Genomic DNA, 25,253 nt, shown 5'->3' on the forward strand with positions numbered 1-25,253 from the left:
TCCTAACACAGGGTCACTGGGGTCAGCTGGAGCCAATCCCAGCCAACACAGTGCACAAGGTAGGAACCAATCCTGGGCAGGGTGCCAACCCACCGCAGCTATCTATCTATCTATCTATCTATCTATCTATCTATCTATCTATCTATCTATCTATCTATCTATCTATCTATCTATCTAGCACAGCTGCCTTTGTGCCTCCTTGCCTCCTGGTCTGTATGGAAGTGGAGTGGTTTTCATAGTGTAAATTTAGGTTTTTTTATGGGCACACCTGTTTCCTCCCACATCCCATTCTAGAGAGTAACCTGACTGGTGACCTGACTGGTTAAAATGTCTTGGTGTCAACTCATGAAACCCTCCTCTGATAGCTAAAACTTCCTACAATGCTAAAGTAAACCTAATGGGCTCAAAAAATAAAAATGAATAGATGGTCCTTAAGTGGGTGGATAAAACTATCCATTGAAGACCACGATTTGGTACACATCCATACTTAAACTCACACTTGAGGTCCTAATTAAAAAAGGCTGACCAGACCCTCCTTTTTTATGTATTGTATCTTGTTTATTGACTTGCATCCTGGAAGTTAACAAGATTTACTCTTTTTCAAGGAGGACCATCCTCCCCCAGTATTCAATTTAATGTACATTTTTACAAGATGCATAAAACTCCAAACTGCTGTTCGATCTAACCTGCTTCTCCGTGTCTTCAACACTTGCTGGAATATTGAGATGTTTCCTATTTTGGAACATTAAAAATCAGCCTACAATTAACTTAACATGCAATTTCTTCACAGATGGTTGAAAAAAACCAGCTACAGGCATAGAGAAAAAGTACAAACTCCACATACACAGTGTACAAGTGGGATTTGAACGTAGGCCGGTGGTGCTGTAAGCATCAGTGCTAACAACTGTGCCAACTTGCTGCCATGCAAGTCAAAGTGTAGCGTCAAGCAGCATAAAAATGATTGGAAATCCATCAAAGATTATTGTATAAAAATAAAGAATATGAAAGAATTGTTTTTGTGACAGCTATATTGGTATTTCAGAAAATTTTGCAAATTAGGCATTTGTGAAAATGCTTTTTTTTACTCAAGCTGCTTGCATTGACATCAGGAAACCAAAGTGGCCAGGAAAGACAAGCAAGTGAGTTAGAAAAATCAATCAGAATGGAGGAACACAAAGAATAATTTAGGTGGGTATTTATTATTAATTTGCAATGCTTTGTGTTTTTGATTCTGCATGGCCATGACTGCTCAATTTGTTGTTCTCTTGTACTATTTAAGTGTCTTGAGCATGGAGAAGACACTTTGCCACTAAAATATATTACCTCTGTGTAATTATTAACATCCTGAAGTCACTTAATGTTTAAGGTCAAGGGGAGACCGCAGTAGTTAAATTATTATCACATATACATAATTATGTATTTGTAAAATTTTTTCATACATAACAATTTAGTATGTATAACAGTAACAAATTTGCTAAAATGCTTTAGAATAACTGGCTCTAAATCCCAGCTATCGCTTCTGTCAGTGTGTAGTGTTAGCCTAACACTGTGCTTACTTACAATGACGTGTATTTATAATTATAAAGTAAACCCCAAAATTTTTATTCTTTTGTTACAACCGCCAACAGGAAAAGCAGGTGAGACAATGCAATGTTTTTTTCTTAATTTCAGTCACTGAGAAACTAGTCCAAAAAGTTTGGATTAGCTAATGCCTGAAGTATTAACATTTTTTAATCATTATAGTAATAATAATACTTTTTCTACTTTTTTGAGGCCCTAACTGTGGTGCCCAACTTTGACCTCCATTTCTTCTCCACACTTGTCTTTCATGTGTTGTTTGGGACTCCTCACTGGCTTAGCTCACTTATACCAGGAAATGGCCCTGCATCCTTCTCCAAAATGTAACAGCTTGCAATACTGTTCACTGGTGCCACAGGTAGCTCCAAGCTCTCTCTGATTCCCATCTGGGGAATGGTCTCTAAGGACTTAGCGTGTTCTCCTTAGGTTCATGCAGGTCCTCCCCAAGGACTCCTGCTTTCTTGAACAGCATGTCTTACATCCTCCACAACTCTAAATTGGCCCATGGTGAGGAAATGCTTGAGTACATGAGAGATGGGCTGGATGATAAGGGAGAGGTGACTTAAGAAACGTTTATGCACAAATGCAGCTCAAGATGCTTTACAAGAAGTGAAAGAAAGAATTACAATAAAAAAATAAAAATAAATAAATACAAAATTACATAATACAAATAAACAAGTAATAAATATGGACGAATCTCTAAGCATGTCTTAGAGTACTACTGACAATATTATTAGCACACTTACATTTAAGGTATATATCATAAGTGAAATAATTGAAAATGTACGTTTCAATCATCAGAATATTATAATAGGACATCCAAAGGTATAAAACAAAAAAAAAAGTCCGTTGAATTTGTCTGTTGTTGCTTTTCACAGAAGAAGATGAAAATAAGACCTGGACAACAGTAACAGCCACTAATACTTGGTTGCACTTCCTTTGACAACGATAGCAACCTGCTCCCCAAGTTTCTTGTGGTCACCTATACGCTTCTTCTGGTAGTTTCTCCCACTCTTCAGGTGAAATTTGTTCTATCTCTTGAATCTTAGCAGGACTCACCTTATTATCAGCAAATGTCAGCTCTTGCCAAAGGTTTTCAATTAGACTCATTGCTGGCCAGTTTAAACCTAGTCTGTTTTTCCTTTTAAACCATTCTTTTGTATATTGGAAGTGTGTTTTGGATCATTCTCCTCTTTGATCCATGTCTACATTTCTGACATTGATTAGTATATTTTTCTCTAAAATGCTCTGGTAATCCTCCAATTTCATAATTCCCTTAATACTGCTCTGTCAACAAACTGACAGATAAACTTTAGAGCACAACTGAAAGATGTGCATAAGAAAACAAAACATATTAAAGTTCAAGAACAAAATGAAACCAAAGGCCAAAACGAGAACCAAGAATCAAGCTCTGAAGACCAAAAAAGGTCAAAACCAAAAGTAACACGCAATAAGAATTTAAACACAATTCTTTTTTCTTTTAGGGTTTTGGTATCTGCAGATCAGATAAGAAAATTAACTCACACCTGTCCTTTTATCCTGTCACGTCAATTAATCAATTAATCATGTGGCTACACCCCTGGAAATGTGGAAAACTGACATAACGACAGTTATTCAAAAGTGCGGCCAAGAAAGTGTACAGTAAAATAAAACAAAATTATAATAAACCAGTAACGGCACACTGCACGACAACTTGCAGTGAAAACACTTGACCTGAGCATTCCTTGTTTTCATCCTCTTCCTCTGTATGTTTAACATTCATTTGCTCAGAGGTTGATGCGCTTGTTGCTTCCTGAGCAGCTCTTCTTTTCCCCACCCTAGCGGCCCACTGCTTCTCTTCTTTCGTCCATATCTGTTCGCATTAAAACTGACTAAGTCAGTGTTTGTGTTGCAATTACTTAGTATGTTTTCTTTAATTTTTCACTTAAGCTGGCACTTAAGTCTTCAATCTGCCTCAAGAATGATTTATGATATGAAGAGGTAAGGGAAGTGACGGCGATGGTGGTAGGGATGAGAATGGCGCCCGTACACATGTGCAACACAGACACCCTGCTGGCCACTGCCAAGAGTTGATTCTACAATAAAATAAAAATAAAAAGAGGAATAACCTTGGAGGTCAATCATCATCTTGAATGTGGATAGTAGATGTCACGTAGTATATGTGTACCAAATTTCAGGTGAATAGGTCAAACAGTTTGTGAGCTACAAGTGATTTAAAATCTTGGATAGACAAAATTTAAAAAAAAGAAAAAAAAAATGATGGACAGACAAAAGAACAGCCACGGTAGCGTATTATATATAAAGATAATCGATATAAAATCAAATCATGACAAATATGTTTAGGACCTCTATTACCAGAGGCAGCAAAAAAGTCTCACAACATCGTGGAAACTCACCAAATTTAACTGCAATCAGGGTGTACTTTCTTTATAAGCTTCATTTCACAGCCTATAAACAAATTCTACAAAAGTAGAGTTGCCAAAGATACATTCCATAAAACATGTGGTTATTCTGATTAACCCATCAAGTTAATCGAATTCAAGTACCTTGGCGCTGTCATCAGCCACGACGGTGACCTGTCACCCGACGTCCGCGCAAGAATCAACGCCGCATGGGCCAAGTCACTGGCGTGCTCTGCGACCGCCGCATGCCGGACAGCCTGAAGTCAAAAATCTACAAATCAGTGGTCCGCCCAGTTGCCCTATATGGATCAGAGTGCTGGCCAGCCTCTGCGAAGCACGAACAAGCCCTAAGCACCATGGAGATGCGTATGCTTCGCTGGAGCCTGGGCCTAACAAGATGGGACTGTATCATGAACGCCGACATCCGAAGGCGAATGGGCATAGCGCCAATTGTAGAAAAGATGCGAGAGGCAAGGCTGCGGTGGTACGGGCATGTCACCCGAAGTGACCAGAACTCGGTGGCGCGAACGGCAATGCGGCTCGACCCCGCAGGACGACGACCACGAGGAAGACCAAAGAAGCGGTGGATGGACCGGATCAGCGAAGACATGAAAATCGCCAATGTCACCCCAGAAGACGCTTTAGACCGAGCCAAATGGAGACGATGTTGCAAGAGAGCGGACCCTGCGATCAAGCGGGACACAACGCCAGGATGAAGAAGAAGATTCTGATTAACCCATGGCCTAAGCTACGCGCCAGCCACTTTGCATCTCTGCTGATCACGTTGTGAAGAAGGGAGCTGAACGCACCCCAAGAAAATGCAGTTGCTCCTCTGACACCCCCTCTTAAACGATGATACAATGGGAAACAAATACAGTTTTTTTTACCTTATTTTTGCTCGATCAGCTGCTAGCTTGCTGCTTCTGCCGTGCTGCGTAACCTGCATATCACACAGTGCGTCGAACATTTAAAGCCTGTACAGCAGTTCGGGAAACAAAGGCACAAAGTCCCATCTTGCGGGAGGTGAGTTCTTGATATTTTTTAGTTTATAATTTAAAAACAGAATAAGTATCTAAAAACCTAACAACATCACATTAAAGTTCGATAAATTCTGAAAAGAATGATGCCAAACATACATATGTTGGTTTTAAAATAAGCCCAATTTAAAGCATGACAGAAAAACATAACATAAAATCGCTGAACTTTTAGGCTTAGGATTTTATATATAGAGAGTAGATTTCTCTTGTGCACCTGCTGCACCACTCCTCTCATTCCAACAACACGTAGGTGGACCTGGCCAATAAAAAAGTCTGATTAAGAAAACCAACAGAGAATTGTGAAGATTGTGCAGACTTCACACAGACAACAACCTGGAGCTGTAGGCCATTTAGCTTCTGTTTGTAAAATATTCCTGTGACAGCTAATAAGCTAGTAATTAAAATTGCTGTTTTTAACTGAAATCACATTACAGAAGAGTTTTCCTTTTATTTATGTATATATTAATTTATTTTCCAGGGTATTTATAATGCTCACATTTTTCAGTAAGAAACAATTGCTCTGTTAGTTTGTAATAGAAACCATTATTGCCTAACGCCCCCATGCCTCAAGCTGCCTTCCAATCTCAAGTTAAGAAATATGAGCCGTGCTCTTGGTTTTCTGCAGAGCATCCAGGCCATGAAAAAGTAAAGATGAAAAAGCAGAAAACCACAAAGACACTTTGTACCTTGATCAGTTAATTGTTATTTCATTTTAAATAGACAATCAATGGTGACAACCAAACCAGTTCATGTTAACACAGGCATGTATTCAGAAAGCACTGATAAAGTTTGTGACCTAAAGATGCATTTAATGACACTTGCAATGCCCTTCACACTACTAACCAATCAACTTTAGATGTCAGTAAAGGATTTTTTCTGCCACTATTATTGGGGAGCCATGTATAATAAACTCATATATAAAGATGTTCTTTTTGCTAAATTGTTTTTTTTTCATGTGATAACAGGATATGTGTGTAGCTTAGGAAACGCAGTGCCAATTCTGTCTCATTGGTAGAAGTGTAATGGGAGGCAGTGCTGTTCACACATTCACTGGATCCAAGCAGCCTCTACATTTCTATTTCCAATTTATCTGAGGAGAGAGATCGAGCATTGCCATCTTCACTTTGTTTTTGCTTTTAATTCAGTAACAGGATTATTATTCTCTTCCCTTTTTGTGAATTAAAGCAACTGATGAATTCACCGCATTACTCCAGCCCTGAGAGATTCTCTTACGTTTAATAAAATCTCAGTTTTAGACTTGAGAGGGTGACGGATCCCAAGTGGGCTTACCTACCTTCTCTAAACAAAATAGAACAATGCTGCATTTGCACAGCACTTTTGGGACTGCTTATATAGTGAACATCTCAGCCGAGTGATTATTATCTATTCTTTTATATCACTTCTGGACTTGTTCAAGTGGACATCATGGGTTGTCTTAGCCTAACTTGGAATAAAAACCTCAGGGCTAGAACCCACCCTAAATATGGCAGAACAGCACAGTACTGTTATTACTTTTACTTGCTTGTCTCACTAGTTTATTGCATTGTTATGATTAAAGATGAACATCATGGTGGTGCAGTGCATGCTCCCTCACAGCAAGGAGATCAAAGTTCGTGTCCCAGGTCCTCTCAGAGTGGAATTTGCATGTTTGCCTTATTCCTCCTACAGTTCAAAGACATGAAGGTTTAATGGATTGGCATTGTCAAATTCGCCCTTGTGTGTATGGGAGTGAGTTCACCTTACGAGAGATGGGCACCCTGTCCAGGGATTGTTCCTGCTTTGTTCCCAGTGCTTGGTTAATCCACAACCCAGGATAAAGTGAGTTAACAAACTGGATGGATGGTGTGGCAGTAGGGGGCACCAGTGCTCCCTTGAACCCTCAGGTACGACTTCAGACACCGAATAAAAGTCCAAGACTTCTTTATTATATTTAGCACAGTGCACCAAGCACCTTCCACTCTACTCATAAATCATCAAATAAACACACTATTCCTCTCTCCTCCTCGCCCAGACACTTTGCCCTCCTACCTCCCAGCTCAGCTCAGTGTCTGGACTTTCCCAGAGTCCTTTTATAGCCCCTGACCCGGAGGTGTTCCTGCCCAACCAGTCCACAGTTCCTTATTCCTTCCGGGTCAGAGTAAACAGTCCTTTTTCTTCAACCCGGGAGCACGTTGTTTCTTCCTGTCACGTGACTGTGACGTATTCCCAGGTTATAGGGCACATATGAGCCCATGAGCCCCCCTACAGCGACTCCCAGCGGCCCCCAAGGTATCCAGCAGGGCTGTGTATAAACACTACAAGGTCCGGGAAAGCTCCTCCTGGCGGCTTGGGGTTGAGGACCGGAGTATGAAGCCGGCAGTCCTCCACAATGGATAATTAAAACTTGTAGTCTGCAAACTTTAATTTTATGGGGAAGTGCATGACCTCAAAAGAAGTATATTGTGGATCTGCTTTGGCTCAATGATTCTTGAGTCAAAACTAAAGAGAAAAAAAGCATAATGCACATAACAATGTGGTTGGTGCGAAGGTGGGGTGGGGGGGTTATTTCATTTTCATGTTTTCAAAATGCCCAGTGTCTGATAGCATCACCTGAGTAGGAGCAACCAGAGATGCTCCAAAAAGTACATCAATGTCACGGCACACTAGCTGTATAACACATGTGACCCTGGGCGTATACTTTGTAAAATAGATATTGTATTATAGCAGATCACTCTCAGCCTTGACTCAACCTGATGATTCATTCATTTTGATTTGAACACCACAAAAGTAATGCATCGCACCCCTGAGTCGTTATGATAATCTCTCTCAGTAAAGCCCATGCATTTGTTGTCAGTACAGTGGCAGCAGGGAATATCTTTGTGAAATAATGAAGTGAGTTTCAACATAATGAAGGAATATACAGTAAGTAGTCATAAATGTGAATTTTTCAGTTAATATTGCCTGGTTGTTTACAAAACAAAGACAACAATTCCTATCTGGGCACCAGCACTAAATAATTTTAATAACAGCACTTGACAATGACTCTCCAAGGTGAACTCACACCCTTGGGGCTGAAAGGTCACCATGGAGGGAGATGAGCGGCAGAGTAAAATCCACAGCTGGCCACATTTTAAAATGGCTGAACATCCCAACACTGTTTTGCTTTTTGATTTCTTTCCTTTGTTAAAATGACATGGGTACGCTGTTGTGCAATATATGTGTATTCTCAAGAGGTGGATAAATCGCCAGTAACATTTTTTGTTTGAAAAATGCATGTCTTCATTAAATTGTAAGGCATTTCTTAATAATGGTATCCTCTGATACCCTTCACCTCCAGTATAAAAGGCAACAGCATGCTGCAGTAGTTATTTTTTTAATTCACAAAATATGCTTCACTTTACATGGCAAAATAATATATATCACAATAATGACGAAATAACTGACTTGAAAAATACCAAATTTATCCTTTGAGACACCTTGAAAATATTTTTTAGAAGACAAAACATAATCTGCTGTGTATTCCCAGCTTCACATAGTGAGAGATAAGCTCATCAGTCTAACTAAACAAGAAGGTTAACTGTCTCCAGGAAGTGATAAATTGATAAAAATGAAAACCAGCAGCCATGTGGGAAGCCATGGAATACTCAATAGTCAGGGCTTCAAGGTAGTAATTCATCAAAAGTACCAGTAATAGCAGCATGGCTTGTAGATGCAAGTCACTTCAGTTATATTGTATTTGTCCCACCCCAGCCACTACATAATGTGTAACCATTACTTCAGATACTGAACTGTACTCGCATTTGTCTGTTTATTTATTTATTTGAATATCTGATGGCTTCAAAACTCATTATTCTGGTTTCTTTTACCTCATCAGTACACATCAATAGTAGGATCAAATTAGGATTCACAACGATATACTAAATTGGCCCTAGTGTGTGCTTGGTGTGTGGCTTTGTGTTTTTCCTCCTTTGATGGACAAGCGCTATGTCCTGTGTTTGTTCCTGTCATGCACCCTATGCTAGATGGGATAAGCTCCAGTCCCCGCCCTATGACCCCACCCTGATTGGATTAAGCGGGTTAGAAAATGACATGACATGCAAATACCTTTGATCATTATGAGCATACGTAGTCAAATCTGCTCTGCCTCACCTTCATGTCTGATGGCCTTATAGGTGTCAACATGAAGGCGTGAGGTATGGTGTATGACCTCTCCTTTTCTAAATTGCCAAAAAGAAACATGAAGGCAGATTTATTTATAACCATTCCTTCTCAAACAGTAACACATTCTGATCCACACAGTACACATCACTAGGATCCTTTATTCTTACATTTTTTCTTCTATCCTGTGGTTGCTCACAGCCCTTTAATTATGCAAATTTTTTTTTACCAAACTGATAAATCCATTATATCCCCACTAAATATTCATTCAAACCTAAATAAAATGACAAGTTAAAATTGAACTCTTTTCACAGCCTGTAGCTTAAAAATTATGTAGAGAAAAGCCAAGCAAAATGACACCTTTTATTGGCTAACTAAAAAGATTACAATATGCCAACTTTCGAGGCAACTCAGACCCCTTCTTCAAGCAAGATGTACTACTTAAAAATTATGAAACACAACACAGAAAAAACTCTGCAGTATCACAAATGCAAAAAGTTTATTGGAGCTAAAATCCAAAGTAGGGAACCTCACAAGGCACAAGACAGCAAATGCCTTGGCAAATCACTATGCCAGGAATTCTAGTATATGAGTACACCAAACACACAATACATTGCTGCTTTTGTGTTCTGATTATATAAGTAGGGAGGGAACAGAGGTGTAGCACTGCTGCCTCGCAGTTAGGAGACCCGGGTTGCTTCCCGGGTCCTCCCTGCGTGAAGTTTGCATGTTCTCTCCATGTCTGCGTGGGTTTCCTCTGGGTGCTCTTGTTTTCTCCCACAGTCCAAAGACATGCAGGTTAGGTGCATTGGCGACCCTAAATTGTCCCTAGTGTGTGCTTGGTGTGTGCTTGGTGTGTGGATGTGTGTGTGTGTGTGCGTGCGTGCCCTGGATGGATGGATGGATGGAACAGAGGTTACAGGGACTACCAGTGACATGCGGTGAAGTTCATGGCTGGTGAGGCACTGACTCGTTCAGAGTCAGATTTACAAATATGTGAGCCCGAAAGAGTAGCTTATTCACTATTCAATTGGCAGCCAGCATGCACATTGACTTCTGGTTATGTTTCATATCTTATCAGCATTCTTTACACACACACAGGTAAAGCACATATTTGGCTAAGAAAGAGTATTACATTTATAGCGGTGAGAGAGAGTGGAGAAAGCGCATTTGCTCTGCACCCTTCTTATGTTCTAAATTTGCCATTGCAATTCCACAATTCATACTCATTTAATACAAATTAAAGTACAGAGTGGTGTACAAAAAAAAACAGATTTCAATTTTAACCTTAATTCTGATGCTTTAATCAATTTTAATAGACTATTAAACAAAAGGATAACAAGAAAAACAAAAGAATATTTTATTTAAGGTCAAAATTTAGTTTTTAAATATTGGATTGTCTTTTTCTTAGTCTGATCTCATTTTTAATAAAATTAAAAACCGTTTATGGTCTTACCCTTATTTGTAAATGAAGTCTATACGTCTGTCCTTCTCCACAAAAGTCTCTGTCACTTTCTTGTAAAAGTCCTCCTTATTTTCCATTAATTTTTAAAATCTTGATCTTCCATTTTAGCAGTCATTAGGAAAATAAAAACAAAATAGGCCGCTGCCGTGCACTTGACTTTCTGATATCACTAACTTATAGATTGTCCGCGTAGAAGAACAGCAGCAATAAGCACCTGTTGGGCTCACATGCACCCCCTTCAGTGCGGCACAATGCTATCTGCCTCACCTTGTGCCTTTTCACTGCAGTTTTATGTCCTACTAGCAAAATACCCGGGCTTCGCAGCGGCGAAGTACTGCCTGAAAGTTTTTATTAAGAAGAAAATTAAACCTTTTTAAACTGAGGGAAAATATACCAATAATTATTTGTTAAGGATCTCTTTTATACCACATTGTGAGTTCGGCCCTCCGGTTGTAATATGACCAAGCTGTGCGCTGAGCTTACTCTTGAGCATGCAACGTACAGTTGGCCATGTGAAAAGTAATCTTGTTTTAAATCTCACAGCTTGGATTGCTGCTGTCATAATCGGTTTGAGTTTCATGGTTTGTTTCAATTACGACAGTATTTGTAGGACTTGTGTTGAAGAGACATTCGGCATCTGTCAAGCGTTGTTAAGTATACAACCGATTTCATCGATAACTTCACATCCAACTTTTGAGAGTTTAAACATTCATAAACATCAAAGTGTCCACTATTGAAATCGTCACCTGTGAATCTAAGATGTTTAAGAGGCATTGCCGGTTGTCAAAAGGTGTAAAATATTTGGCCATGTTGGTACACTTGAAAATGACAACCGAACAATTCACCGGCAGCCATCAACTCACATGCAGATGCATAGGTGAAGGGCTTATGCATTTCACTCTTCTAGTGCTCCTGTGTGGAATAATTATCTCCTGTATCGTCATCAGTCCACACCTTGAACCTGTCCCAGTCATTCAATACATAAGACACAATGTTCCTCCGGATATCAAGAGTGAGCCTGATATGGCCATGCAATATGTAACAAAGAGAATGGAAAAGATAGGTGCCATCTCCGGGCATGGAAACCACTCGGTAAGTGACAGTTCTTTGATCGATGGTGATCACCTCGATAGACATGTTAATGGGGTACGGTTGGAATGATAAAGGAAATGGGTACCTGAACAATGTAAAGTAAGTCTAAAATACCTACACAATAACTATAATTGTAATAAACGAACAATAAAACAGCGGAGAAGCCGTGGATCAAATAAAAAGGCTGTAGTTATCAGCAGGGAGACATGAATCCTGTGGCGAAGCAAGGAAGGGAATGTAGAGACTGGAGCGACAGATGGCCTTATATAGGCAGGCAGCCAACAACGTGGGAGGCGTTGGGATGGGGGACGTATATATGTACGTAAGTAGGATTCAGTTAGTGTTGGGAACCCTCATACCAAATTTCTTGAAAATGGGCCCATAAGTAACAAAGACCGTTGAAAAGTTTAATATGGTCGGCCGACAGTGGCATCATACCACCGAAATAAGTACCAAATTTCAGCCTTCTACCTACACGAGAGGTTGGAGAATTAGTGACGTTGGAAGTTCAATATGATGGCTGACAGTGGCGTCATGCCACCGAAATAAGTACGTACATCGGTTTTGGTTAGTGCAGGGACGCCACCTACCAAATTTCGTGAAGATGAGGTCAGCCTTCTACCTACACAGGAAGTTAGAAAATTAGTGACGTTGGAAAGTTCAATATGGAGGCCGACAGTGGTGTCATACCATTAAAATAAGTACGTACATTGGTTTCGGTTAGCACAGGGAAGCTGCCTACCAAATTTCGTGAAGATGGGGCCATAAATATGAAAGTTCAACGTGGCGGACGTTGTCGACCGTTATCAACCATCATGACCGTTACGTGTAGAATTTTGAATTGAAACCTGCCTAACTTTTGTAAGTAAGCTGTAAGGAATAAACCTGCCAAATTTCAGCCTTCTATCTACACGGGAAGTTGGAGAATTAGTGATGAGTGAGTGAGTGAGTGAGTGAGTGAGTGAGTGAGTGAGTGAGTGAGTGAGTGAGTGAGTGAGGACTTTGCCTTTTATTAGTATAGATCATCAAGACTAAATATGCCATTAAAGATATTAGCCAGACTGTGGAAAGTCAGGGTGTATAATAAATGCGTGTACAAACATTATAGTGGCAACATACAGAGAGACAGCAACAGGCATGCGGCAACTGCATTCATCAACCCAGTGTGAGGGAGAGCGCAGTCCGTGGGGAGGCTCGGCTCGTCAGTACCGCACCTTGTGTTTCTCCCCTGTATTTGAAAAGGAAATAGGCCAATTCAGCAATTTTGACTATAAAAATTATTGGAATCATAAAGAAAACAAATCTATAGCACAGGCCAGTAGACAAATTTATGGTATTTTATGTTATTATTATTATTATTATTATTATCACTTTTCATGATTCACCTGCCTCCCCTGACCGCACATCCCTGAGAACTACCCATCTATACATCCATTCATCCGTTTTCAAACTCGCTCATGCTGAGCAGGGCTTTGGGGAGGCCAGAGCTTGTGGTAAAGTACATTAGAGGCCCAGGATGATGCAGAGTTATTAAATAAAAACAGTGTGGCTCAGGCTTGTGGGTTTGGGTGCGTGCTGCTCCAATAATGTGCGGCCATGGAGTGTTTAATGGGGACACTGGCTGATTGCTCATTCACGTGCAAACACTATCAGTTCAGCTGGTTTCCTCATTGACACTCTGCGGGTCTGCACCCACAGAGTGTAAGGGAGCCTGAGAGGGACAGAGATAAAGAACAAAAAAAGAGATAGAATTAAGGAGGAGAGAGTAAAACCAAAGAAGAGATGGGTGTGAGAAAGAGAGAGGAAATTGAACTAAAAAGAGATAGGGCGAGAAAATCAGGAGAGGAAGTTTGTGAAGAAAAGGGCAGAGATCAGGAGTATAAATACAGAAGGCAAGAGAACAGGGGTCAAGAGGTGGTCTTGTGGGGAGCAAGAGGAAGGCAGGTTGTATTGAGTTTTGAGGGAGCAGGAGCAGCCAAAAGGCTTTGAGGGACATCCTACGGACCCCAAATGATGGTGGTGGGATGATGGAGATGATATTGGGCATCCTAGCAGTTGATCAACTGAAGCTGCCAGGAGACACAAGCTATTTCAATGGATGATTATGCCTGCCAGATTCTCAACCCCACTGTGTGGATACTGATGGATGAGAGGGGTGAAGACAGAAAGAAGAAAGAAACTACAGCTCAGGGGAAATGATAAAGAGCAGATTTTATCTCTTTGGTTTTATAATTGATTTTAATCATTATTAGAATTTATTTAAATGTTTATTGATGACTGATTTTAACTTTCACTAAAGAAGCACTTGTTTTTATTGGATTATTTATTTATTTCAAGGAGAGAACTGTATTGTTGGGCACTGTATGAATAAAAGCACAATACACTTTTGAGGCACCAACCTTTGTTATTTTGTGTCCTCATTGCTCTACCCATCCTAGTCATTACTATAGATGTCTGGGTACTGTTGTGAGTACCCAGCCATCACAGAGCCCCTCCTAGCATGCAGCTTGTGCAAGAAAGAAGCAACCCCTGAACAGGGCACTAGTCCACATACAGTAACTAGACGACCCCTAACAGCCATTCTGGCTGCTGGAGTGGATAGCCAGTCCTGCTCCACTGTCATTTTTTCTCTGCTAACAAATCCGAGTTTGGCTTAAAGCTCTACACTCAGTGCGAGCAGGGGCTACCATTCAGTCTATTGGCCCCTATCCATGTCAGGATCACTTCAGATTGCTGATGTCATTCACAATATCATGTTAAGAGCCAGCAGTAGATACTCTACACTTGTTAAGCAGACAGAAGTGACCACCTTTAAGTGGCCATGATTCAAAGGCTCATCCCTCCTTGACAATACACAGTTGTAGTGTGATACCCTAAAACAAGATTGCCTATAGGATGACTATTTAATGATCCACATTGAATGCTTTAATTATCCCTTGTGCATTCTAAATGCATTCTCGTTAATTTATACAAAAAGCTCAAATCACTTGACATCAAATCAAATCTAAAATGACATGTTTCTCTGAATGTAGTTTGATACATAGCATATAAAGCACACAATAATCTACTTATGAAAACAGAAAAAGCATAACTTGGAAAGAAATAAGTGAGTTACACAGTGACAAATCCACAGCTAAATTGATCAAGACTCCCATTTTTTTGTGTTTTCTTTTGCCTACTAAACTTGGTGTTCTTCCAGACTTTCCTGCTGGAGTATACGAGGACCATGTACTGCATAAAGCTATAAAGCATCACCCACATACACATTAAGCTTGATTCTGTGTCCTGGAATTGAAAACAACGTAATGATTGCACAAAACAGTTCCACCTCCGCCTTTACAGCATATTTCTGGGGTTTAAATATTTTGACAGAGAAGCTAGTAAGTTTCCAAATACTCACCAAAAGCTGCCACTGCCAGGACTAATGTGACAACGATGGAGGCCCAGGAGACCCATAATGCTTTCTTTCGGTAGCTCTGAGCTTCGTGGGGCTTGAGCCGCGTGCTGCTTTCAAGCAACCCTGTCAAGAGTCATAAACCACGGGGTAATTAACAGTGCACATCACTCTGCAACATGACTGCACAAAAGATAAAATGGACAATTAAACAGTCTCAGTATATCGACAAGCATTGTCATTAAGAAGAATTATTGGTCTTTCTTTATTTACGTGACCAAATAATGCAATTTTAATTTACTAAACAAGCAAAACACACATAGACACCCACTTAAAATAATTGAGAATTGTTTCTGTAATAAAGGCAGAATGATACATTGGAGGAGTTCTATTGCTGCAATTAGAAAAAGTACAGCTGTCCAGAAATTAGTTTTTCCAATCCTAGCTATTTTTTATAGTTTGTTTCAATACATCACAGACTATTGTTTAAAACTTTAACATTAATCTCTTTCTTCTATCTTACTGTACTTTAATGATGTTTAAAAAGAATTAACATTATTCCAGGTAGCACAGTGATACAGCAGTGTAACCAGAATTGAAAAATAACTTTGATATTGTGATTTGTGAATGTAAGTATGTTTAGCATACATACATTTTTCTTAAGCTGAAACAAGAACAGTTCCTTCAGGCAGTGACTTCAAGTAATTAGAGCAGATGCCTTGTTCACAGATAGTGAAAGACTGCACTATATTGAAGTCTTAGATCACCTTATCCATACATGGTATTGATATTTAAATGGCTGACCAAATAAGCTAAAAGCGTGGGTGCTTAAGGTTTGTCAGGATGCCTCAAGGCAGAAGCCCAGTTGGCACAGATGATGATGACTCTTTGCCAAGAACCATGCCTCCTCTCCTACCAAACGATCAAACTGCAGTTGTCAAGAAACCCCACTGTCGAGCTAAAAGACTATTGCACTGTTCTAATGGCTTCTCTTTAGCTACATTTGTGTGCATGATTACAGTGCTTTATGTATTCAGAGTGAAGTTGCATTTTACATCAAGTTAGATATATCCTCTCTTTTGTATCACATTTCTCTTGTTTTAATATTTCCACCATGGTTACTAATAGAGACATATATATATATACACTCCCAGGGAGCATGTATCCCCTACTGGACACAAACAGTCACCACTTCCAGCATCTGGTTCAGTTCTCCTCCTAGCTGTTATCATTGAGGTGTTTGCACATTCTTGTCATATTCACATGGACTTCCAGGCATTTCAATTTCTTCCCACATCTCAATAACATGTACAGTATATAAGTTTAAGAGGTGATTCAAGATTGGTCCAGTTTGAATGACTTCACATTGATGGCTGAATAACCTGCAATGGTCTGATGCCCCATCTAGGGTTGTTACCTCCCTGGAACCTAATACTGTCAGGGTAGGCTCTGGCCCAGGGAAACCCTGAACTGCATTTAGTGTGTTTGACAAAGTTGTGTTGTGGTAACTGTTAAATGAAAACTATGATGTGATAACAAAAACTATAGGCTGGAATGTAATGTGCAACTTCCATCTATTTAACTCAATTCTGCAGATGTGGAGAGCTCTGTTCTGGCAACATCTCAGCAGGACAGGAACTAACCTAATCATCTGACATACTCATGTATTCAACCACATACATTCACATCTGCCTAGCTTATTTACCAATGACTGTAAAATGCACAGTTTGAGGAAATGGAAGAAATTCAGAACTCAAAGAAGCTCCATCTGAGCTAAACTATACAGCCAAAAGTTTGTGAACAACTGATTCTCACACCTGTATGAGCTTGTTGGACATCCCACTTCAAACCCATTGGCATTAAAATGGAGTTGGCCAACTTTGGGGTTATTACAGCCTCCAGCCTCCACTCTTCTAGGAAGGTTTTGGATTGTGTCAGTTAGAATGTGTGCCTATTTAACCAAAACTACATTAGTGGAGGCAGATACTGATGTTAGACAAGAAGACCTGGCATGCAATCTGCATTCTAATTCAGCTCAAAGCTGATTAGTAGAGTTGAGGTTTGTGCAGCCGACTCGAGTCCCTCCACACTAAAGTCGTCAAACCAAGTCTTTATGGACCTGGTTTTGTGCAGTCATGCTAGAACAGAAAAGGGCGTTTCCCCAAACTATCGCCACGAACATAGAGGCGCACAATCATCTAAAATGTGTTTGTATGCTGTAGCATTAACAGTACCCTTCACTGGAACCAAAAGGCCTAGCCCAAACCCTGACAAACAACTCTAGACCATTATCACACCTCCACCAAACTTTACAATAAGGGACTATACATTCCGGAGGGTGCTGTCCTGCTGGCATTTGCCAAACCCAGATTTGGAACCATGATTAATCTCCCCACAGAATATTTCCACTACCCCAGAGTTCAATGGTGATGGGCTTTATACCACTTTGGATGATGTTTGGCACTGCACATAGTGTTTTTAGGCTTGTATGCAGCTGCTCGCTACACATAGTTCGTATACTATCGTATACTAATGTTGCTTCCAGAAGCAGTTTGGAACTCTGTAGCGAGTGATGCATAAGAGAATAGATGATGCCCTTCTGCACTTGGCAGCCCCATTCTGTAACTTCATGGCTGAGCTGATCTAGCGGCGCAAAAATGTCATTTACTGACTTGTGACAAAAGTGTCATCCTTTGACAGTGCCGTGTTTGTCAATGGAGATCGAATGGCTTTGTGCTTGATTTTATGCATCTGTTAACAATGAGTGCAGCCAAAAACCTGAATTCAAATAATCTGGAGGGGTGTCCAAGTACATTTGGCAATATAGTGCATGGACAAACATCACAGACTGTGCTCAGGATCCAAAAGGTGACAGGCAGTGATAAACATAGCACCATCTCAAACACACTTAAGCATGATGACGCGTGAAATGACAGATCTTGTCCCTGCAAAAAGCTCTTACCAGTTTGCCAGTCCATTGCAGGGCCACTCATACACTCAAACATGGCCACGTTTACTTAATCTGCACACAACACCTGGGGGGAAACCTTGGTAGAAATGGGTAAAATGTGCAGACTCCAGTGTCCAGCAGTGGGATCTGAACTCTGGATGCTAAATCTGTCAGGCGTCAGTGCCACCAACTCTACCACTGGGCTTGTCTAGCAGATTCATCCACATAAAATTAATGACTAATATCCTGAATTATAGAATTATATACACAGTATTTACATGAACAGTTATATGATGGCTAGCAGCACACAAACCCACTGCTTCAAAGCTAAAGAGAACATGGGTTGGATTTCTTTGGAGAATTGGCAGTTTGGTAGGCATATTTCCTGCAGTAAATTCAAATGAGACAAATTAAATATTGATCTCTCTGTCATTTCACTCTTCCCCTCCCACACACACGTCTAAGGAAATCCAAGTAAACCTTTAGTGATATCTTTATATCCCATTCAGATATTTATAAATCTACTACAAGCAGAACCCAAAAGGGTTTGACAGTAAAAATAGTTCCTCTTTGTATACAGTATATACTGTCTGTTGTAGGTAGTACCCGGTGCGTGACATGGACCAGACCTGGATGGGACACTAGTCCTTCGGGTACACTAATGTGCAGGTGCCCACTCAGTCAAAGAAAGCAATGCATTCATTTTCTGACCCACTTATCCATCTTAGGGCTGAGAGGCCACCAATTTACATCCTGGTACAACTGGGTGCTGAGCAGAAACTGACACTGAAGGGTGCACTAGAAAATGAAAGGGCATCCACATGTAGATATCCACACTCAGACATACTGAGCCAGTTTAACATGCCCATTTTACTTAACCAGCTTGTCTTTGAGATGTGGGAGAAAAACCCTTAAGGATTCAACAAGAATGTGGCCAATCCACAGAGGTAGTGCTGAAGCTGCTATTTGAAACAGGGGATCTGGAGGTGTGAGGCAGCATTGCCAACCACTGTGCCACCCACTCTCTAATAAAATACTTTTAAAAAACACTAATAGCTGAGATTTGAACCCAAGGCTCTGTAGCTGTGATGCAGCAGTGCACTCCATAAGGAAAATTATATTTACTGATAAACTAATTTTACATTTATAACACAGTGGTACTTCAACTTTGTGTCCCTTGTAGGATTGGGTATAATTCTGCCCCTAATACACCCCACTCAGGCACCGCAACCCTGAACTGGATGAGCAGGTTAGAAAATGTATAATGGATTTATTTATTGTATTGATACACTGCATTCAGATAAAACAGATGAACATTGATATGTGACCTTTTATTGTTACTTTAGCTGTTTAGTCTCTTATCATGTTGCTGGTTCTAAACTCTCTAAACTTACTAAGACTAATAATAAAAATCATGTTTTACATTTATAAAGTGTTTTTCTCACAACTCAAAGTGTTCATTGAACTGTTAAGGTGTTTCATCAGCAAATTGCAGTTGGATGCTTCATGAATCCATCAGTCTCAGTGAATGTGTCTTTGTGCCAAAAGAAATTGACTATACCAGCAATGACTAGCTGTCATGTCAGCAGATCATGATCCAGTTGACCACAGTAGATGGACTATTATAACCACTGGCATTTACCCGCTGTCATGTCAACAGGCGGTGATCCAGCTGGCTAAATGGACTCTAACCACTGGCAATGACAAACTGTCATGTTAGTAGATTGTGATCCAGTTGGTTAGATGAAATCTAATCACTGGAAATGATAAGCTGTCATGTCAGCAGATCATGATCTAGTTGACTACTGTAGACTAACTGTACCAGTGGCACTGACCTGTTGTCATGTCAGCAGATTGTGATCTAGTTAACTACAGAAGATGAACTACTGTATAATAACTGGCACAGACTCTCTGTCATGTCAGCAGTTTGTGATCTAGTTGACTACTGTAAATGGTCTATACCAATGGCACTGACCTGCCATCATGTCAGCAATTTGTGATCTAGTTGACTACTGTAGATGGACTGTACCAGTGGCACTGACCTGGCATCATGTCAGCAGTTTGTGGTCCAGTTGGCTGCATGGACTCTATCAACATGCAATGGGTAGCTATCATGTCAGTAGACTGTGATCTAGTTAACTACAGGAGATGAACTGTAATAACTGGCACAGACTCTCTGTCATGTCAGTGGACTGTAACCCAGTTGACCACAGTAGGTGAAGTGTAACCACTGGCACTGACCCACTGTCATGTCAGCAGTCGGTGTTCCAGTCCTTTTATAACTCTCCACATCCCAATTTAGTGGCTATTCCAGTGCCATTATTGATGCTGTTTGGCGGGTGGAGAACTGAATGACCCTGGTTGCTCTTGAGGTTCTTGGGAGGTGCACCCCATTGGGGCAAACCAGACACCTCTCTTGACGTTTCCATTTTGTTTTCCTTACTGTCAAACACAGGGTTGTGTGTGTGTGTGTTTTTTGGGATGGGCATTGTATGAGGTGGGGATTATTGTTATGGTTTTTGATTTGTATTCCATTGCATGAATTTGATATTTTGTTTCATAAAAATTGGATCACAAAAAGTGTCTATAAGATATTTAATTGAATTTATTGTGAAATAGTAATATGAATGATGATCTGATCAGGTCACCATTTTTACAATCCTAAGATCTAGATCTTTCTTTTGCTGCTCACCCATCTTTGAACCACACAAATGAATCATTTCATTAAGGAGATTTCATATTATGGGATGTTGCCCTTTCAGAGTGCAGTATGTCAGTGAAAGGCTCCTTAATTTGAGTATCATGTTCCATTTGTTCACATAAGCCTTTAAAAACCAGTATCTAAGTTATTCCTACTGCGGCCAAGAGAAGAACTGAGCGATTTAATGGAAACCGTGTGGTGGAGTATAGATTATTTTTATTGTTGGTTAAAAGCTGATTCATTCAGGAAGGGATTTGTAGCTTAAATGCTAATAATAAATATCACAAATGAAACAATGATGCATCAAGTGCATATAGACAGGGAGGCTGGCCATCCAAAAGATACATTAGCTGTTTGGCTAGGATCAAAAAGCTCAAATGATTTTTCTATATTTAGAATCCACAAAATACAATAGCTGAGCCTTGATTCAAGGAATGTAAGGTTATATCCTTTGATCTTCAGTCTGCTTTTTCCTTATGTGCTGGTTATAAATTGTGGTATTATGTGCTGATCAGTGACAGCTACTCCCAGAAGAAAAGAAATGACAAGCCCCCCATCATTAAAAACAGACAAAAATGCATTTAGTAGAAAATACCTTGAATTACTTGAACCTATTTTATCACAAATGTTAAAACCCCTTATTTCAGTGTCAATGGGGCAGGTGCCTAGTCTGAAGCCTCAGGTATAAAGCAGCACTCATCGTGGATGTGACAGCAGTGCTCAAACTAGACCAATCAAAAATCACCAAATGGCCTAACCCAGGGGTCCAGAATCACATTCCTGGAGGGCCACTGTGGCAACAGGTTTTCATTCCTGCCAGTTTCCTAATTAGAACTCAGTCCTTGTTGATAATGAAACTTTGTATTTAACTCTATGCCTTGTTGGCGCTTTCATTCATCATATACAAATTTTAGCTACTTGTAGATCAGAGGTCCTCAGTTACAGTCCTGGAGGTCCACAGTGGCTGCAGGTTTTCACTACAACCATTTTCTTAATTTGAACCCTTATCTGGACAATTAAAGCAATATGATTTTTCGGCTTAATTTTAGTTATCCTGCCTGTTACAATTCAGAACCCTTAATTGACGCTTGATGAATATGTAAGATTAGTCAGCCGCTCGTGTTTCTTTCATTTAAGAAATCCTTCTAAACTAAGAAATGCTGTTTAAAAGTCAGAATTGGAGATGCTTGTTCATTCTTTTATTTTCTCATGACTTGATTACTGTAATGCTCTCTATACGGGTTTGAGCAAGTCCTCTCTCTCACATCTTCAGTTAGTCTAATATCCAGCTGCCAGGCTCCTAACTCACGCTAGACGGAGTGATCATATCACTCTCGTACTGCACACACTGCACTGGCTCCCAGTGTTTTATAGAATTCATTTTAAAGTTTTGGTGCTTACTTTCAGAGCTTTGCATGGACAAACTCCTGAGTATCTAATCAGTCTGCTCCAACGCTATACCGGTCGTCAGACTCTTAGATCTGGGCAGCAGGGCCTTTAAGTTGTTCCACGCACTCACCTAAAAACCCATGGGGATTGTGCCTTTCAGTCTGTGGCACCAAGACTATGGAATAGCCTGTCTTATAGTCTGCATGCAGCTGAGTCTGTGGCTTCTTTTAAAAAGCAAGTGAAGACATTTCTTTTTAAACAGGCTTTTAATTCAGTGCCTGTTTGTTTATTTATTATTTTTATTGGTTTTGTTTATCTTTTATTTTAACTGTTGTATTTTATTGCTGTTCAGCGCTCTGTGACCTTTTGTCTGTGAAGGGCGCTATATAAATAAACTACTAACTAACTAACAAATTGCCTTTTTAGCCTTTATAGCAGCTACATTTAAGTTTTACATGTTGCCTGCTTTCTTAACCAGACATTAGTTAATAATGAAATGCAGATAACCAATAAATCTGGAGCTCTCCAGCTAACCTGCTTCCCTTTAAACCTAAGTATCTGTGTTAAAAAATAAATGGGAGAGGAACTGGAAGGACCATTAAGTTTAAATCTGTTCTGATTCTTATAAATCTGTTCTGAAACTCTACACTTGTCATAAGAATAATACGTTTAATGTCACTGTGCTCTGTGTGAATATTTTAAATCTGCTTTTCTTTTCTTTCTACATGCACAGCTGAGCCAGATTTAGTACAAAGGGGCTCGGCATTTTGAACTGCTAGGCCAAGCATAGGACAAAATAGACAGAGACAAATGGGCAACATGCACTGTTTCTCTGTGTTAAGAGTCAGCATGCCTCTCTTTGCCTTGTTTGGAATGGCATGATTTACCTAAGTAAGGGCCTGCACGTGGAGAAAACAGTATAAAAGACTTGGACAGCAGCCAAACACCTCAAAGCCGATGGACGGATTCGAGATATCGTCAGCCGGTCCTGAAAACCCTTCCAGCACAGCGACAAAAATGGCTGTCTGTCTACATCGAGATCCCACCTTGTTAAAAGTTTTGCTATGGCTTCCACATCTGTAATGCCGCCTAAATCGTCATTAAAGAAAACTAAGTTATTTTCTCTTTTGTGATTTCTTACCGCCGTATCACTATGGGAGAGGTATCGCCTTTTTATATTAAATCTATATAGTTTTGGGTTACTTAAGACACCTAAATTGCAAAAAAGAACATTTTCCAATCAGGGAGATAGTGACCCATGCTGGAAATAACAGTGCGATTAAAATTTCTCTTCAATTAACAAAAGAAATAACAAGCCAAACAGTTAAATACCGAGTTTCGTTATCCCCAAGGACTGAGTTCTAATTAGAAAACTAGTTGGAAGGAAAACCTCTTGGCTCTGAGCAGCACACAACCACACTTCATCTGTGCAGCTCTGAAAACCAGCCTTGTAAAACATGGCACATAACTCAATGGATGGGTCCAGCTTTGTGCTGGTCTGGACTGACATCCTGCTCAGGGTTGGTCCAGACATTTTGCCTGATGCCTTAGGCCCAGAAACCAACAATGGATATGTGTGTTCAAAATATGGATGGAGAGATGAGTATGTAGTCAGAATATTATGGAGAAGAACTTTGATCCTCAGGTAATGTGTTTACCTTAGTAAATAGTAAATCTTTTTTGTTAGCTTTGCAAAGCCACTGTGTGATAGAGTGCTGTAAGGAGGACACAATTTAAAACAAAGATTGACTGATGTAAAGAATAGCAGGAAAAATGAATCAATTAGGTTACCATCTATATTTGGTGTTATTTTCCTTTTCTTTTGATTTATTTAATATGGTCTATGCACAATCTTGAATATGGAAGATGTGAGACAATTATGTAATAATAATAATCATATTTTATTTTTTTATTTTCACAACTGAAGCTCTGTTCCACATGACCCTGATGTGCTTAGATGGACATACAATGGCCAAAGGCTGCTCCAAGGTCATTTCTTTCAGTTCATCACAGTTTAATCTTCTTGTGTTCCATTTAGTATTTAGAGAGTCTGCTCAATAAATTCAAACACCAATTTCTTCAAGTCAATCAAGTCTTCAGTTAATTTTCCAATATCTGGTCTTTCTGTGCAGTGTCCTGTCCTCACTCTGGCCTCTGAAAATAAGAATCTGCACATTGTGCTTCATCTGCTTCTTGCCACACTCATATCACACAAATGCGTCTCTTCATCCTCCCCTCTTTTCAAAGGCACCAGCCACCTCATGCAGATGGCACTGTAATCTTATCTTCAGGAAAAAAGCTCCCATATTAAAATATTCCAACTTCATCTGTCCATGATTTCCTACTTGTGAACTCGCTGGGGTGTATTTACATACATATGGGTTTGGTTTAGAAATGAAATTTGCAAAAGGCAGCCATCACTTCCCAGGAGGACTTAACATACCATAAGCCCCAGTTTCAGCTGAAAGGCTGGTTATGTGTTCATTTTCAAAAAAAATAATTAGAAAACAATAAGGCCCAGCAAATAATCACTAAAGTAGTTGATTAAATATTTTATATATATATTTTTTTAATCAAAAAATTTTCAAGCATGATTACCCTGATTCAGGGTGAATCCTATACCAGAAGCATTAGGCAGACCACTCCAGTGAAAGACCACCCTAGGGTGATAATGTAATCATTCCCACAGAGAAGAGAACCACATTCATAACAAAAGCCCATAATGAACAGCAGAAATATGAATTTTTAAACTGTAGTTTTCAAAAACATCCAGTTTGTATTATTTATTCACCCATTACGTCTTGTCTGAAGAAGCTGGCATGAGTTCCCTCGAAAGCTTGCATATTGTAATCTTTTTAGTTAGCCAATAAAAGGTGTCAAATTTTGCTTAACTTCTCACTACATTCATAATGGCTAACACAGTACAACATCCCTAGTTCCACCCATTTTTTAACTTGCAACATCAAATTGAGGGATGATGGTACCAATTTCTGCAGTGCTGGGTGCAAAATGGAAACCACCCTTGCACAGGGCTTAAGGACATCTTCCATACATACACGACTCCACATTCCCTCAGAGTCACAGATCTGCACATGTTTGGGTGGAAAT

General features: G+C 39.9%; 1 protein-coding gene across 1 annotated transcript in view; it reads right to left on the minus strand.

The window, feature by feature from the left end:
- Positions 1-25,253, minus strand: part of LOC120531682 (transmembrane protein 163-like) — a 319,701-nt gene that overhangs the window by 284,688 nt on the left and 9,760 nt on the right. The window contains exon 2 of the mRNA XM_039757306.1: positions 15,112-15,231. Coding sequence (XP_039613240.1) covers positions 15,112-15,231 — 120 coding nt within the window. The remainder of the gene's footprint in view (positions 1-15,111; positions 15,232-25,253) is intronic.

The sequence above is a fragment of the Polypterus senegalus genome, chromosome 6 (genome assembly GCF_016835505.1).
Source record: "Polypterus senegalus isolate Bchr_013 chromosome 6, ASM1683550v1, whole genome shotgun sequence".
Lineage (NCBI taxonomy): Eukaryota > Metazoa > Chordata > Cladistia > Polypteriformes > Polypteridae > Polypterus > Polypterus senegalus.